Source organism: Geotrypetes seraphini, chromosome 10 (genome assembly GCF_902459505.1).
Source record: "Geotrypetes seraphini chromosome 10, aGeoSer1.1, whole genome shotgun sequence".
NCBI lineage: Eukaryota > Metazoa > Chordata > Amphibia > Gymnophiona > Dermophiidae > Geotrypetes > Geotrypetes seraphini.
Window position 1 is genome coordinate 63,563,582 of NC_047093.1, and position 17,619 is coordinate 63,581,200.

At 41.7% G+C, this 17,619-nt stretch overlaps 1 protein-coding gene across 5 annotated transcripts in view; it reads left to right on the forward strand.

The window, feature by feature from the left end:
- NACC2 (NACC family member 2) overlaps positions 1–17,551 on the forward strand; it is a 152,761-nt gene extending 135,210 nt beyond the window's left edge. For all 5 annotated transcript variants that reach the window (XM_033961081.1, XM_033961083.1, XM_033961082.1 and 2 more), the window contains 3 exons: positions 3,628–3,733; positions 6,570–6,667; positions 9,403–17,551. In XM_033961081.1, the coding sequence (XP_033816972.1) occupies positions 3,628–3,733; positions 6,570–6,667; positions 9,403–9,908 (710 nt within the window). In that variant the 3' untranslated portion in view covers positions 9,909–17,551. The remainder of the gene's footprint in view (positions 1–3,627; positions 3,734–6,569; positions 6,668–9,402) is intronic.
- The last annotated feature ends 68 nt before the right edge of the window (positions 17,552–17,619 follow it).

Here is a 17,619-nt window from a genome sequence, read left to right on the forward strand (position 1 = left end):
TATGATTTTTGTTTCCGGGCACAGTGACAGTTTCCGTCCTAGATGCAAGCAGCTGTGGTGCCCTGGTTAGAGCCGGGACTGGGTGTGCCTGAGAGCGCTTCAGTTGGAAGAATGATACAGGTTGAGACTGAGGTGTATCAGCAGTGCTTTGGGGAGGGGGAAGCACTGAAGCAGTGGAAGGGGTAGGCAAAGAGCATATTTACCAATGGCTAAACTCAAGTCGTGTTTTTGAAATTGTTGTTACCATGTTCAAGATATTCAATCTTAACTGGGCAGGCTTGCTGGGCCAAATGGTCCTTATTCTCTGATGAATTCTTTTGATTGACCTGTGTATTATGACTATGTAAAGGAACATCAGTAAAATCCAACTCTGAATGAGATGGTAGAAGATGAGAGAGTTTAATTTTAGAGATGATGATTTGATTTGTTAGATTTTATAAGCTGAGATTCCCACTAATGTTTTCCTCTAAGTTGTATCCTATACAGCTGAGAGAACTGGCACAAATTAGACACCCTTCACTGTCTTCATTTACAGTAGGCACTTGGGGACCTGCTTGGAAATTTTAATAACTTTAGTTAATATGTACAGTATGGGGCTCATAAAACGGAAATACATGTAAAATCCCACCTAAACTGGTACTTGGACGTTCAAAAAGACAAGTCGTCCAAGTGCTGATAATCGAAACGGGTTTTGGATGTATCTAAAACAGCTTAGGCCTTGTCAGTGCTGCTGTACGCCCAGAGCTGAAAGGGGCGTTTTAGGAGGAGAAGTGAGGGCGGGATGTGGGCTGACCTAGGCTTAGTCGTACTGCAAATATAACTGAAATTTTAATGAGACTGCCTAGTTGGAACTTGTACGTTGTGACTTAGGCGATCTAGAAACAGGTCTAAGTGCCCAGAAGGTATCCAAAGTGACAAGATAACCACTGCAGACACAAAGTGCAGACCCCACCACACTGCCCCAGTGATCACTGCCCCCCCCCCCACCATACCATAAAAATTGTAATAAAAACGTACATACCTGCCTGCAGAACATCAGCACTTGGCATAGGAAAGCCTAGTAGAGCAGCGCAGAGGTGGCTTAAGTTGTCAGGGGGGGGGGGGAGCTAGTGAACAGTGAACAATAGAGAGGAGGACCCAGGCCCATAAGCCACTCTAACCACTGCATTCTTGTTGAAAAATGTGCACCCACAATCTCCCCCAAACCCTACTGTAATGCCATATAGGTGCCACCTGCAGCCATAAAGGCTATGGGGGTAGACAGGTGGGTCTAGTAGGTTTTGGGGGGCTCAGCGTGACCTATAAGGGAGTTGGTGAGATGTTTATGTGGCATCCTTTTGGTAAAGTTTGCAGCAGTGCCCTGTAAGGTGCCCCACTACTCTGTTGCCATTTCTGGGTGGCCAGTCCATCACTTTGCTGGCCCCTCCCACATCCAAAAGGTCTTATTCTAGGCATTTTTGACTTGGATGAATTTTTGGATGAGAATGGGGTATAAAAATAGATGACTTAGCAGTCTGGACGATCAAACGGCTGGATGTACAAGTAGACGATTCTTGAAAAACAAAAATATTTTGAATTTTTTTTTTTTCAAAAATATTTTGGATGTATTTTTCGAGAATGGACTTTAGACACTGCCGACTCTGGGTGACTAGCCACTTAGGCCTAAAACGGACTTAGACGTATGTTGGTTTTTTTTTATTATTATGCCCCTCCACGTGTTTAGATCCATGGTCAAAGATGTAAATCTGCAAGAAACTGGTGGTGATAAATTTGGGTGTAGCAAGTTTTAAAAAATTTATTTTGGATGGTTCTCATTCTGTCAGTTGCTTACATTACATACAGTAAAATTTTTGTGAACTATTTTGCTATTTGCTTGCAAAATCAGTCAAGAAAATATAATAATAATAATAATAGTAAGTTACTGATGGTTAAAATTAAGGTTGGATTTTTCATCATTTGGAAAAGCCTATATGGCACGCAGAGAGACCAAGACTGTACATTACAGTTTTCCAATTTCACATACACAATCTATGTAGTCATATACAATTAAAATAAAATAGCATGAGGAACCACACCAACCACAAATAAGAACTGAATAAATGAAAGAAAATTGCCGCCTCAGCCAATACCTTCATACCATACCCCTCACCTCATCCAGCCTGTATATTTACATATTATCCCCTCCTAGCCAAACTTCACTGGCTCCCAGTGATTTCCAGAATCCATTTCAAATGCTCCTGCCTAGCTTTTAAGATCATTCCGGCATCCTTCCTCCCTTAATCCCACTATCTTATAACTCCTCGAGTCCTGAATCTACCAGACCCGCCCAAAGGTATAAATTATCCTTCCCCTCTCTACACGGTATTCGCTATGCAGGCAAACTGGGAAAATCCCTTCTCTTCAGAATCACAGGTCTTTGGAACGACCTTACTACCCCACTGCGGAACCTGGGCTCCCTCCAATTATTCCGCAAGCAATTGAAAGCCTGGCTTTTCACTAAAATGTAATTCTATCCCCCCTTACTCTTCTCTTCTATATATAAGTTCATGTAAACCTTTTTTTTTTTTCCTTCTCTTCCTATATTTTAAGTTCTTGTAAACCGTGCCGAGCTCCACAACATCCGTGGAGATGATGCGGTATATAAACTTAAGGTTTGGTTTAGTTTAGTTTAGTTTAGTTTAGCCAATAGTCATGAGAAAAATGTCTAACGCTTGGTTTCTGAAGGTCTCTTTACTCTGTACAGACAGCTGACACAGTTCTGGCATTCTTAGGACTGCCAGGCATTCTGTTTACTTTTCAGGAATGAAAGGCTATGCTGGCCTTGAAGGGCCTTGAACCTGTGAACCTCATATGATCACAAATTACTGTATTATTGGACCCATAGGAAAGCAAAGTGCTCACTTCTAATTCTATCCTGCTGTGAAATTCTTCCAGCCACAGCTTAGCTTTACACAGTGTGCTTTGAGGTATTGCACAGAATTAGCAGTTAAAATATACTGGGTACACAAGTCTGCCCAAGTTCTTCGAGTTAGTTAGTTAGTTTATTTGATATACCACGGGGATTTTTTTTTAACCAATGTAGCTGAGGCTGCTGGGATGTGTAGTAGCCATTTTTAAAATCCCTTCTGAGCAAGAGCTACTAAGCTTGGGATCCATAGAGGTTGAAGGTCTCTAAGTGAGTGTTGTCATTGGGAACCTCAAACAGAAGGACACTACATAAAAGGAGATTGCAGGCTTTAGCTAGTTCTGTTAATAGCCATTTTTGTAGTGGTCGAAGGGGTGATGGGCCATTGCTACTGCCAACGCCCAATAGCTTCATCATGGGACCAGAATGGGGATGATTGGAAAGAGAAGTCTTGTGAGGAAGAACAAAATATCAAAATATTCCGCTAGCTAGATGAGAAACAAATTGTAAGTCAAATTACGTCTATGTACTATATTACTCTGCTTTTTGGCTTGAAGTTTAAACTTCTAAGAATATGTAGACAGAACCACACAGAGAAACATATTTTGGACACGGGTGCTTTGTACTTTGTGTCTCGGAGCATGTGTCAAATTATTCAACGCCCAGGGCAGTCCTGCCATCTTGATGTATAATGTCTTTTCTATCTGCATGATCTGTTTCAGGTTCAGGGGTTTATATTACTCGAGGTCAGCTGATGAACTGTCATCTGTGTGCCGGGGTCAAGCATAAGGTCCTCTTGAGACGTCTGCTGGCTACTTTCTTTGACCGGTGGGTTCTTTGCAATTTTGAATTGCATCTTAAAAATTCACAATTAATAAACTTCAAAATTATAAATCTTGCAGCAAAGTAACTTAGGCTGATGTGATATAATGTCATGTGCATTTTTTTTTTTTTTTTTTAATTCCATGTGATATACATTATGTGGGGTCAGGATCTTTCAGGTATGTTTTACTACAGCAGTAGCATCTATTGGAGAGGGTCTGTGCATCTGTCTGTCTGTCCACTCAGAGGTTCAAACACATTAGAAAGCAGGATGGTGATATGGAAAGCAAGCCCCCACCACCCGAAGATATTGTGGGGCGATGGCAGAGAAGCTGGTGCTATAGTAATTCCAAGCTTATTGGCACAAAAGCTGAAGGAAATGCATAGTAGTCATGGTGCAGTCGTAGGTGTATGGCAAGGACACAGTCCCTGCCGGCTGAAGAAGAGGAGGCAGCACCCCAGGGGTGGAGGACCCGTTGCCACAATCAAGGTCAGAGGAAAGCCGTCTGCAAGAGTGGGTGAAAGGGGAAGAGGGAAAGAAGGGGGAGGGGCATGGGGGAAGGGGAACGACTACAAGGGAGAACAAAGGATGTGGGTGGAGGAAAGGATTTGGGGGAAGAGGAGGAATGGCTACAAGGGATGTTGGAGGGAGGAGAGGAGAAAATGTGGGATGCGGGAGAATGATTGGGAGGTGAGAAAGGGCACTTAAGTCACTGGAGGGAAGAGGTAGCTAGTGAACAATTCAAGTGTGAAAAAGTGCACCGACCATATCCTTAATACTACCCACTGACTGATATACGTACATGTACACTCCCATGCATTCAGTACTTAGTATTCCGAGTATTTATGAGCCACATCCATTCAACATAATCACCTGTGTACATGTGCCTCAGCCACCCTTTCTCAGGGTTCTCTCAGTGATATTTGATATTGTTGGGTGCATCACTCAGCTGATTTTACTGACCATCCGGCATGTCAGTTGCTCTCAGATGTTCCAGAGTCGGCCAAGAAAAAATCAGCCAACAGTGACCCGTACAGTCTTAATGACCGTGTTGTGTGCATCTAGCCCTCACTCCTTTAGTATAATGCACTTCTTTACTGTTCTTCTAGCTTTTACATCACAGCTTGTTTTCCCTTTTTGCATCTCTGATTAATGAAACACAAAATACACTCCAAAAAACTGCCAAAAACCTAAACTAGTTACAACAAAAAAGGCAGAAATAGTCACAAAAAGGTTCAATAAGGGGGCGCTCAGGACCCCGCCCTCCAGCCGACTCCATTTTTCTTAGTCGGGTTCATGGGTTCCTGAAGAAGGGTTCTTCCCCGAAACCAGCGCGGTTGGACCTGTTTTCCTGACGCGCTTCTATACTGTGCTTCAGTAATGTGATTTTTCATCGTTCAGTTAAGTCTATTACTTTTTTGATTTTCATTTTGATTGATTTTTGTCGGGGTTTCGGCTGGCAGGGTTCATTTAGGGGTCGCTCAGGTTCCACCTGTTACTCACCTGTTTTGATTCATTAGTTTTGATTTGTGGATATTTTCACTTTTATTTACAGGGTGCTCAATGATGGTGTGCGGGTGGGGGTATATTACCTCTACCTAAGTTGTGAAGTGTTGGAGCTTGACTCCTATCGCTGCTTGCTCACACTGAGAGCACCCTTTAATTTGGTATTATCCATGATAGTTTTCACGCGGTTTGCGTGGTGTGCACAGTCTTGGTCCTGAGCGCCCCCTTAGTGAACCTTTTTGTGACTATTTCTGCCTTTTTTGTTGTCTCTGATTAATGAGGCAAAAACATGGAAAACTCTGTTTACAGCAGAAAGACAAAGCATTAAAAAATGTTGAAATGTCTTAGCAAGTCTGGGAGGAGCTGAATTAAAGGGTAGAAATACTTTTCCTGTGCTGTTTGCCAATGACACACATTGCTGTTTGGTGAAAATCTTAAGTTTGATTGCCCTGGTTCACTTTCCTTCCTTCTGCAGCTGCTTCTGTGCCAGCTTTAGAACCTCCTTTTCTGAAGTTTATTTAGAATATTTATGAACTAGGTAAAAAGCTCAAGCTTGGAAAGGAAGCCTAACAGAAATCTGATGGTGTAAAAACATCAAAGTCAACCAAGAAGCCACTCGACTATGACCTAGGGAAGCATCACTCAGGAGCATTACTAGGTTCAGTGGGAAAACTCTGTTTAAGACTTGTGTTAGGACAGACTTTTGGATTATCTGCAGGACCAAAGATGATGATGTAAATGAGCTTTGGAGACCATGTTGGTCCATTCTTTAGACATTTGAGCCCAGATTCTCTAACTGGCACCATTGTCTGCAGGCGCCTTAAAAGCGGCCACCAATCACGTGATGGCACTGGTTAGAGAATTGCACCTCCGGCAAAGGTAGATGCCGGAAATGTAGGCCAGAGTTTTCCAGGCCTATCTTTGCTGCACCTGCCTTTGATGTGAGGTTTAAGGCATGTAATATCACTTCTGGCATTAGGCGCCATAAAGCACCTACAGAGGTGCAATTCTGATGCTGATATTTTAGGTACCTTGAAAATCATCATTTAAAGGGCATTTTTCACTGAACATCTATCAGCGCCTAAAATCCTGACACCATTTAGAGAATCTGGGCCTTGAACAGATATAGACTGCCATTTCTGGGAAATCATGCTGGCGCTTTCTTTACAGGTGTGCACATGTGCAAGTCACCTTCTCTGGGGTGTTTTCATGCTATTTCATCAAAGGTGTCTCAGCCTAGAGATAATCTAGTTTACTTCAGTTTCAAGGTGGCTACTTGAACTCTGTCCTAAGACAGACTTTTGCGATGATTGAGCATTTGTGTCTCTCTCACAGGAACACACTTGCTAATAGCTGTGGTACTGGAATCCGGTCCTCGACCAGCGATCCCAGCAGGAAGCCACTGGACAGCAGGATCCTGAATGCAGTGAAATGTAAGCAGGAAAGATTTATCCCTTTAGATTTGACCAAATCCATTTACTCTGCATTCACTCGTTAACTGTATCCTGAACTGTTTCAAATTGCTGAAAATTGGGGGGGGGGGGGCTTTTTAATAGATCCAGAGTGCAGAGCAGTGGAATGTCTGGCAGGCAATTTATAAGGTCGGATTTGGTTTGAGCGTTGTCAGCTTTTGGAAAGTGGTGTTATTTTTTTTTTTTTTAATGTAAGACTTTAAAAACTCCAGCTGATTCAGACTTTTGACTGCTCTGTGTTCCGAATTCACTTATTGTGCAGTACACTTTTTCTCTTCATTAGTACATCAATTTTTAAACAATATCATGAATTTGCCCCTTTTCCTGCTCCCTTACATCCAGACACATCCCTCTAAGCCAGGGGTGCCCAACCTTTTGGCTTCCCTGGGCCGCATTAGCCAAAAAAAAATGTTTCTGGGGCTGCACAATGCAAACGCTGCAGCAAGACAGAGGAGAGAGCCGGCAAGACGGTAAACACCCAGGGGCAGCAGAGGAAAACACTGCATCACCCTCGACCGGGGCTGCACAAAATACTTCACGGGGCCGCATGCGGCCCTCGGGCCACAGGTTGGACACCCCTGCTCTAAGCCATTCTGGCTCCTTCCCCTATCACAGGATGACTTTTGAGCTACACTAATGTCTAGAATAGATGAAGAATAATTTCTGAGAATAATTTCTAGTGTAGACATTTGGTCTTGAAAGAGAGAATCAACTCAACAGTTGAATATGTTTGTTTATGTTTGTTAGAATTTATAGATCGCATTTCACTATAACATCAATGCGGTATACAAAAATATATAAAAGAAAAGAACGTCATTATAATAAGTAAAAAAGATTAAAAGTTAAAATAAAACATTAAAATTAAAAAATAAAGAAAATCATCAAATAGTTGCCTCAGAGCAGACTCTCCCATAAATTAATTAGGTAAATTAATTGTGCCCCACCCAAAATACAAGTATTTTTAATAAATGTATGCATAAAGGCAAACAAAATAAAATAATAAAATTCTCTGTTTCTGTTTTTTCATTCTCTTTGGTTATGCGGATAAAAGGATTAACTTTTAAGAAGGTACATTTAATTATCATGATACTGTGAACCTGCTTTGGGATAAAATCCGAAAGTACTTTGTAACTCATGGATGGATGGATTATGCCACCGACTCATGGCAACCCACACAGTGAGGAATCCACCCTGGGATGTTTCACAGCAAGAGTGCAGGAGTGGTTTGCCATTGCCCTTTTCCATGCAGTGTGCAGCTCCACTATGTCACTGCTGCCCAACATAGGGTCCCTCAGCCTACAGCACCTGGTATTTTCCCAGGTGGTCTCCCATACAGGCACTAGCCAGGCCCAACCCTTCTTAGTTTCCGATAGTAAGAGTGGGCCTATTCATGGTGGCCAGGCCGTAGGCTTGTAACTCATAATTAGGGTTCATAGACAACGGCGCGAAAGACAAAAGAGCGTGCCGACAAGCCACTCTAAATTACAGTTTTTAGGGGCTCCGAAGGGGGGTTTTGTTGGTGAACCCCCCCCAGTTTACTTAATAGACATCGCGCCGGCGTTATGGGGGTTTTAGGGGGTTGTAACCCTCCACATTTTACTGTAAACTGAACTTTTTCCCTAAAAACAGGGAAAAAGTGAAGTTTTCAGTAAAATGTGGGGGATTACAACCCCCCACATCCCCCACAACGCCCCCACAACGCGGCGCGATGTCTATTAAGTAAAGTGGGGGGGTTCCCCCCCACACACACCCCCGTCGGAGAGCTAAAAACAGTAATTTAGAGTGGCGCGACGGCGCGCGCTGCGCTCAATTGTCTGGGCGCGCCTTTGTCCCGGCGCGCTTTTGACCTGACACCCATAATTAGTGCCAATTAACTCTAATAATTGATTGTTACCATCTAATTGACTAATTTCCATACGCATCTGGAATTCATGTCCAAATACGGCCGCCCAACTTTGGATGAACTTTATAGAATCTGGGGGCATTGTATAAAATCCGTGAATACACATGTACATTTAGGCCCTGATTCTATAGGCGGCACTTAATTTTTAGGCAATGTCAATCATAAGCTAGGTGCCATTTATAGAATAATACCTAGTGGCGCCTAAAGCAGTCTTAGGCACCAGAGGTATTGAAACTTTAAGCGCACTCTAAGCCGGGGTTTTCTTGGCCTAAATGTCAAAACACACCCAAGATCTGCCCGTAATCTGCCCCCCAACCATGCCTGCTGTCTGGTAGGTGCCTTGGAGTAGATACCTACCTTGAAGTGATAGGCAACCTGCCAAGTAGGGCACCTACCATCTAATTAATTACAATTTACAATTACCGGTGTCATTTAAAGCTTGTTAAATAATTAGGCACAGAGAACAGCTAAACGCTCCAATCTAGGTACCTAATTTTAGGGGTCTTGCACAGAATTGAGGCCTTAGAGCTACTTTCGGTCAGATATTCAAATGCTAGCTCACATTTATACCACTACAGGAACTGATTCTGAGGACTTGTTTTATAAAAGCAAATTGGCATATATGTGTATATTTGAAATAAGTTTGGTATTTTCAAAATGGCAAATTCTAGAGCAAGAAAACCAAGTCATCCTCACTATTTTAGCACAGTGGTATTTAAATTGTGTTAAGTTTAATCTTTTGGTAACATGGGTGGCCTATAAGCACTTAACTTTTGCATTCATGTTTTTGCAGTATACTGTCAGAATTTTGCCCCGACCTTTAAGGAGAGCGAAATGAATGTCATTGCAGCAGACATGTGCACCAACGCCCGGAGAGTTCGCAAGCGCTGGTTACCCAAGATCAAATCCATGCTGCCTGAAGGGATGGAGATGTACCGCACAGTGATGGGCTCCACGGCGGCCAGCATCCCTCTGGATGCCGAGTTCCAGGCCGTTCCTGCTCAGGCCTTTGAGCAGAGAATCTACGCAGAGAGGAGACTCGAATCTGGAACGGTTGTGTCTCTGAGAACTAGCGCTGTCAACGTGGAGCTAAGCAGCCGGTCTGGCCAGCAGCCCTTCGAACAGAAAGAGGATGCAGAACGGGATGGCTCTATCATCCAGGAGGTGGCTGGCACAGGAGAGACCCCTGCATCTGAGACACAAAGCACTCCTCCGCCTTTTGAGCAGGACTCTGCTTCTACCAGCAGGCCCGAGACACCTGTGAGAAGGCAGGATGGTACTTATGGAGGGACTGTATAAAAAGAATATAAAAAAAAGAATATAAAAGTAAAAATATAAAATTGGAGACCTATAAGGGAGCTGTAATACTCAGTTGCTTGCATGCATTACTAATAGAAACCAATGTGATCAAGCCACTTAACCTACTGAAATGCTACTGTTGCCTGAGAACAATGTGATTTTTATTCTGCTCGTATTTAAAAATTATCAAGGAAATAATTGCATTTGTTACACTGTAAATGATTAGGTCTTCTATGACCTATTTAAGCAGACAAAGAAAAAAAAACCCAATTAATAGGCTCCATTTTTTTTATATACCTGAAGTTAGTCTATAAAACTGTAGCCTTTTTTGGGAGGAGATGGGGAGGGAGGGAGTTTGGAGGGATGAGATGACACCCCTTCCACGCTGTGATGTCCGCTTTTCATATTGTTTCTTTACCTCGTCATGAAGAGAAAGATTTGCTGTCATTCCATGGGAATGTGGTCTGGTTTATTATTTTTTTTTATTTTTTTTAAGGCATTGTAAATCCCCATGGTGATGGCTGGGGTAAATGTAGGAAACAGTTTGATTTTTTTTTTTTTTTTCCTTCCGAAGAAACCTCTTGATGTGAGGTGCCACATCTTCTCCAATTATTCTAGTCCAGTCTTAGAGTAGTTCCAAGGTTTTAGTTGTTAATCAGCAGAAAATTGTAAGATAAAAATATGGCTTGTTTGGGTTTGGGAGGGGGGGTGTTGTGTTAAAGCTATTAGAAAAAGTATATGGAAACCCACTTGGTTGCCAAAGAATCTTTCCTGTCAGATGTGTTGATCTGCTGGTTCTTTTGGGTTTTAGGAGCTGGGCTGAACTCGGCCGCAGCGGTAACAGCTCCTACACTCATAGGAATTCTATGAGCGTCTGAACTGTTACCGCCCTGGCTGGTGCTAAAAACTGCGCTACGCTTTTGTAAAGGGGGGAGGGGTTAATTTGTAGATGATTTACATTGGCTGGTACTATACATCTTCAAGCTGCAATGGTGTGCTACAACCTGTTAGAAGAAAGATGTGATGGAGCTGGCGTGCAAAAAAAAGATTTCAGTAGGTGTTGAGTTGTTGGTGTGCTGCTAAGTGGGTAAATTTAGTTCATTTCACAGGGGGGGGGGGAAGACAAAAATGTGAATAGTCTAATTCCAGGTATGAGTTAACATTCTGCAGATCGTGCCTCAGTCTAGAATAGGGGTAAGCTGTGGCATAATTAGCTCTAGAAATTCCAGACTTGCCTTGATCACAAGTTTCTCCTCTTGGGCAGAGTGAAGTATTTAAGTCTGTTCAAGGCAGCTCCCAGAATAGGTGGAGTAAGGAAAACAGCATAGCAAATGAAAATTTTCTGTTTATTATTAATTTTTTATTTTTTTTTTTTAACAAAAAAGCTAAATCAAGTGTACAGCACCAAATCCTTGGAAGTGCTGATGGCAATAGTTTGAAATGCTAAAACCCATCCATCCAACCCAGGAGACATCATGATGGGGACCAAGCACCCATCATTTGTCTCAGTGCTTTAGACAGAGTCAGAAAGTCCTCCGTGGTCCTCAGAAAGTCCTCAGTGGCAGCATAATCTTGTAAATTTGACCTCCATGTACAGTTTTCCACGTGCTTCGGCATATTTGGTGTGGATACAATCCATGCCTCATACTACATTTATTTTCCTTGGAAATGGAAACGAGGAAAGCAAACATCAAGGGTTATCCGGAGGCGTCAAAAACTGGAGGACTTTAGAGGGTGTCTTGGAGGGAGCAGAGAGGGAGGGTGTGGAAAGGATTTGCAGTGGCTGTTGCTGCATGGCTTGCGGCTTAGGTGGGTCTGCATTGACTGTGCTCTTTCGCCGATGGGTTCCAGAAAAACCACTGTGAGACTTATGGTAGTAAGATTATAAAAACTTTCATAAAGGTGACCATATTAGTCTGCTGTAACAAAAATGGCAGAGGCAGGCGGCACTTCATAGATAACCAACTGAGGTGTGAACGTTCGAGGACCAAGAGTCAAGTTTATTTAAAATTTGATAGAACCGCTTAATGTCTAAGCGGTGTACAATAAAGTATAAAAATCAGGGATGTCGCATACTAATTTACAAAAAAGGAACAAAACATTCTTATACATGTGGTAAGGGGGGAATACAATAATTAATAGGATAGATTTACAAAAAGGATGAGTACAATAGGAAAGGGATGAGCTCGTCATGTGAAATTGTAGATGAAGGAATCTGGATGTAGGCATCTTTAGCAACATAGAAACATGATGGCAGATAAAGGCCAAATGGCCCACCCAGTTGGCCCATCCACAGTTACCATTATCTCTTTCTCTCTCAGAGAGATCCCACGTGCCTATCCCAGGCCCTCTTGAATTTAGACACAAGAAAGTTTTTTGATTAGATTTAGATTTGTTTATAGAAGATTCTTCCCGAAAAATTGATAGTGATGAGTTCATAGAGTGTGCGCTGTCACAGAGAGAATCGTTTCGCGCGTAGTGTTACAGAATAAATGACATAAGCAAGGAATTGTTGAGTAATTGTTATTACTTGATCTTAGTACTCTTGAGGAGCAATAAGGAATAATTAGTCTATCTGTGAACCCTGGACTATGGAAAATTTTTGTTTTAAATGAGAGAAGTAAAATGTTTATAGGTAATAATGTGAGAATGTGGTAACCAGTAAGCTTTTATCAGAAGGGGAGTTACGTGGTCAAATTTATTTGCTTAACCAATGCAACCCTGGTCCTTGAAAGCTTATGCCTCAACAAACTGGTACTCTATAAAGTGCCACATGCCGCTTACATTTTTGGTGACAGGTTGTCATATAGCTCACTACCCTGTACTAAGTGTCCTGAGGCAGATTCAGTTTCTTACTATTTGCAAAGTATCCACAAATGATACAGAACTCCCTTTTATTTACTTTTTTTTTTTTTTTTTAGCCAAACTGACAAAAAAAAAAATTTTTGTACTAAATCTGATTTTATTTTTACCGTAAATGTATGCAAAATGCAGCCTCAGTCACTTCAGAAGATGAGCAGTGATTGTATTGTTTGATTTGTGAATCCGTTTCAAAGTCTTTTCTTTAATGTATTTTACCGGGACAATGAAAGGAAGGTTGTTCTGATCAATACTTGAAGTTGTTTCTCTCTTAATGGAGTATGATGTGTTGGAGATTTTTTATTTTATAAAATTGACCTTGTATTTACCCCAAGTAGAGCATATAAAGGTCTTCAAATCAAAGACTGGCAAATCATAGTGGGGGAGGGGGGAGAACATGGGAGTCCACACACAGAGTTTGGCAGTGGTATCTCTGGGGAGCTGAGGGATTGTTCCTTTTTATTTATTATAAGTTCTGTATGTCTGGTTCTGAGCAGAATGATCCAGTCCATGTAAACTGGATTTATTTGGACCAGGGGAAATGCAGCGATGCTCTTTTGATATTTGGCAGCTGTTGGCCTGGGGTTCAGCAAGGTGAAAATTAGAAATGCATCTTTCTGCAGCAGTGCAGGGATTGGGGACCGAACATTGCTAGATCTGCTAGTGAGTTTTACGAGTCCACCAGTCCTGCCAGAACACTCAAATCTAGTGGTCACATGGGCCCTGATTCTATAAACCAGTATGCCGCAAACTTTTTAAAGCCACGGCACACTAGATGCAGGCCCGCGGCTAAAGGGCATCCGGAAATGCATGGATGATGATGTCACGCACGTGCATGACATCACGTAGACATTCGCACATGCTCCAGCTGCGGCCCCGAAACTCCTATTGCCGGTGGTGGGGCTCTAGAGAGGGAGAGGTGCAGATAGCAGGAGAGGCACCTGCCTCGGCTGACTGCCTATAGGACGTTCCTCTCACTGAGAGAGGCGCATCCTGTAAGCAGTCAGCTAGCGCCTCTCCTCCTCGAGCATCTTGCGGCAGACCTGGAATCTGCCGCGGCACACAGTTTGCGATAGCACTGCTATAAACAGTGCCTAAAAGATGCATAGCGCTCATCAGTCTTCAGTTAGGTGTCATGTACAGAATCGTGCCTGGCGGTGCCCAAATTGGACTTAGGTGCCCCCTATTTATGCCAGGGTTTTCCTGGCCTAAATACCAGCACCTAAGTCCAATTAGGCGTCTAGATGCAAAACGCGACCAAGATCCGCCCATGATATGCCCCCCTAACCATGCCCACTTTCTGGTAGGTGTCTACCGCCCAATTAATTTTAATTTTTGCCAAGTATGAGCTCATTATTGCTCATTAACAGAACCGATTAAGCTATGGTTATTAAAAAAATTAAGTTTAGTACCTAGATCAGTTAAGCGCGCCTAACTTCACGTGCCATTTATAGAATCTGGGCCATGGTGCAGATCCAGGTTCCCTGTTGTAGGCGTGTGCCTCACAGGCAGGATCGGTTGGGTTATTAGATCCTACTTCCCATAGGGCTGTCTCCACTCTGGGTGGCAGGTAAGTATCAGCTTCCAGAAGGATTTCTTTACTTCATTTCATAGAGTTTTAAAGGGGTGGGGGGTTGTTATTGGTTTTATTTTATTTTTGTTTTATTTTCAATACACACAATTTACAAATAGCACGCACTATAAAAAAAAAGAACTAAAAAATATGAATGCTGTATATTTTATTTTGGAAACAGAATGAAATAAGCCTACCTTCTTGTGCTTTTCATTTTGCTTCAAAATGAATGCACATCTCTTGTCAGCTTCCAGTGTTCAAATCCACACCGACCTTTGATTGCATTAAGCCAATCTAAGGAAATTTTCCAAGCCTGAAATGTATTCTTACTGTGTGTTTGAAAAAAGAAAGTACTTGATTTACATTGCGCCATTGGCTAAAAACCATCTTGGACCAAAAAAAAGGTCAAGGGGGTAGAGAATCATGTGTAACCAGAGCGCCCTTCTGAAATAGCAATCGGAAACCCAGAGCGGACAAGGTTCAAGTACTCATGTGGACAAATCAGAAAAAAACTGTCAACTTGCACATAAGAAAATATATGTATATATATTTTTTATACCTAGTGGAACTTCCTATATATTTAGTTGTTTTTTTTCTCCCTCACAGATTAAAGAGGCAAGTTCTGTATGTAAAACTTTAAAATGTGAAGAGTTAGGGCTTTTCCTTATCTGGCGGATGAGGCAAGCATTTTGCACTAATATTTCTGCATATGGAGAATGAAGATGGACATGCTTGAATGGTGTGTTGATGAATGATCATTGTTGTCTTTGAGAAATAATGCAGTCCCTTAAGATATTGAATGTACAGTGGAAGCAAGACAGTCTTTAGATTTTATTGGTGGGGGGAGGGGGGACTTTCTGGAGTGCCTTAGAATTTTTTGATCATTTTCCAAGGAAATTGACAACCTACTTATCCCTCCTTGTGTTTACAGCCTGATTTGAAATCTAAAGAAAATGCAAGAATTAGGACTGCTGTGATATTAATAGGAATTGACCTTCTGTTGAGGTCGAATAATACAAAATTCATTACCAGTATTTATCAGATGTCTGCACCTTTTATTCCTATGTTTGACTGTTAGCAATATATACATATACATATAGAGATGCATGTGTGTACATAAATGTGTGTATATTTTTATATATTTATGAAATGGCTTTCCCAAAATCTGAACAGAGTTTGAGCTTGGAACATGCAGTCTTCATGGAAGTGCATTGAACTAAAAACCTTAACTGTGCTACCTGGGATTCCCCAATCACCACACAACACATGCTTAATTCCGTTCAGATTAGCATTCTTCTTTATTAAAAGGCACCATGAGCTCTACTTTCACTTTTCCATATTGGCTGCTGTTGGGATTCCAGTTGTATGTCAAAGGTTTCTGACAAAACAGTTCTATTGGGGGGGGGGGGGTGAGGAGGGAGGAGAAGAAAAAGAAAAGTCTGGATAACTGAAGCCTTAAGGCCCAGATTCTATAAATGGCACCTGAAGTTAGCCGATCTAGGCGCCTAACTTAATTATTTAATTAGGCTTAATTGGTACCATTAATTGAAAAGTGCCGTTAAAAAAAACCAATTAAAAAGAAAATAATAATTAGCTGGTAGATAGTTGTCTATTCCAGAAAGTAGGCATTGTTAGAGGCAGATTTTGGGTGTGGTTTGACTTGGGTGCCCTCATTTAGGCCAAGAAAACCCTGGCATAAATAGGAGTGTGCCTAAGGTTTCAATGCCTACCAGTTCCTAAGAATGCTTATGTTCTGCTAGGCATGATTCTATAAATGACGCCAAGTGGATGATTGACAATTGCACTCAATGTTGCCTATGAGTTAGGCACCATTTATAGAATCAGGACCAAAGGGTCAGATTCACTGATGGGGGTTCTTTCCCCCAGAATGAGAGACGAGCCCCGGTGAATCCAGCCTTTGTCTCCATGGTGCTACAGGGTCCTGCATTACTCTCCTTATAGAATTTTCTGGATATTGTTTTCTCTTGCATGCCATCTCCATTATGTTATCATTTCTAAAGCACTTCTGAATGTAGACAGCACAATTGTAAATAGAAGAGTCTGCTATTGAAGACAACGTAAGCTCGTGGAGAAGAGTTTCTTTGCCTTATTTTTCTCCTTCCATCAAAAATGCCCCAAGTAGAAGCAGATGCTTTATACGGGACATTGACCCTTGTCTGCACCATGAATATCCGTTTGCCATTTCTTCTCCTTGAGCAAGCCCTTCTTTTGGCTCTTCAAATCTCTATAGTTAACGGGCAATGAAATACCCAGTTTGTGTATTTAGTTGTGCAGTTGAGTAGAACAGATAAATAAAGCTTGGTTGATAACAAATTCACTATCTACCAGAGGCTTGTGGTCACAGTGACATCCTGAGTTACACCTGTTGGCAATGTACTGCGAGTATTTCAGTTAAAAGATGCCAATGCTGCTTCCACTGTGCCAGTTTTTCCCACTTTTGTCTTCAAGAATATTCTCGCTTCATTTTGTGTCAGCAGACAGGGTATCTAGTTTTCTGTTAATTTCCCTCCAATGAGATTGGGAAGTGTGTGATTTATTGCATTATTCTGTGGCCAAAAATAGCACATCACAGCTTTTCAAGATGCAAACAGAAAGAAAGCTGTGTGTGGGGGAAAAAAAAAAATCACACAGGAGAACCTTAAAAAACTGCTTCTCCATCTTGGAATTTAACAAATCTTTTCAAAAGCCACAGCATTCAGTAGTATACCCTATAAAGGACTGATGGGTTTTAGCAGTCACTTTACTGCCAAGATTTTATTTAGATTGCTTATTTTTATGGAAAGATTTTACAGTGAGTGGAGGGTATATGACCCATTAAGCAGCTGAAAGTGGAAGCAGAGTCAATGTGTGCATCCCCAAACAGTCCATTCTAACCGCTGCACTGAGAACCATTCTAGGCTTTTAAGCATTGTTTCAAAATGTTGCCTGTTGTATAAATTGTCCATCAATACCACAGGACAAGCTCAAACCACGTTCATTGTGACAGCCTGTTTCATGATCTGCTATGAGATGTGATTTAAAAAAAAAAAAAGTAAGAACCTTGTTGGCTCAAAAAAAAAAAAAAAAAAAGAATAAATGACATTTTAAAGCACTCAAGACAAACCTGCTGTTGTTCGATAAATCGCTTCCATTTGATGCTTTTTTTGCACATTGTGATTTTTTATGCCAGAAAAAAAAAAAGCCAAAACTTGCAATACTATTTTTAGAAGACGAAACCAAGTATAAATATTTTTGACTTGAACATTCGGGATGGCACTT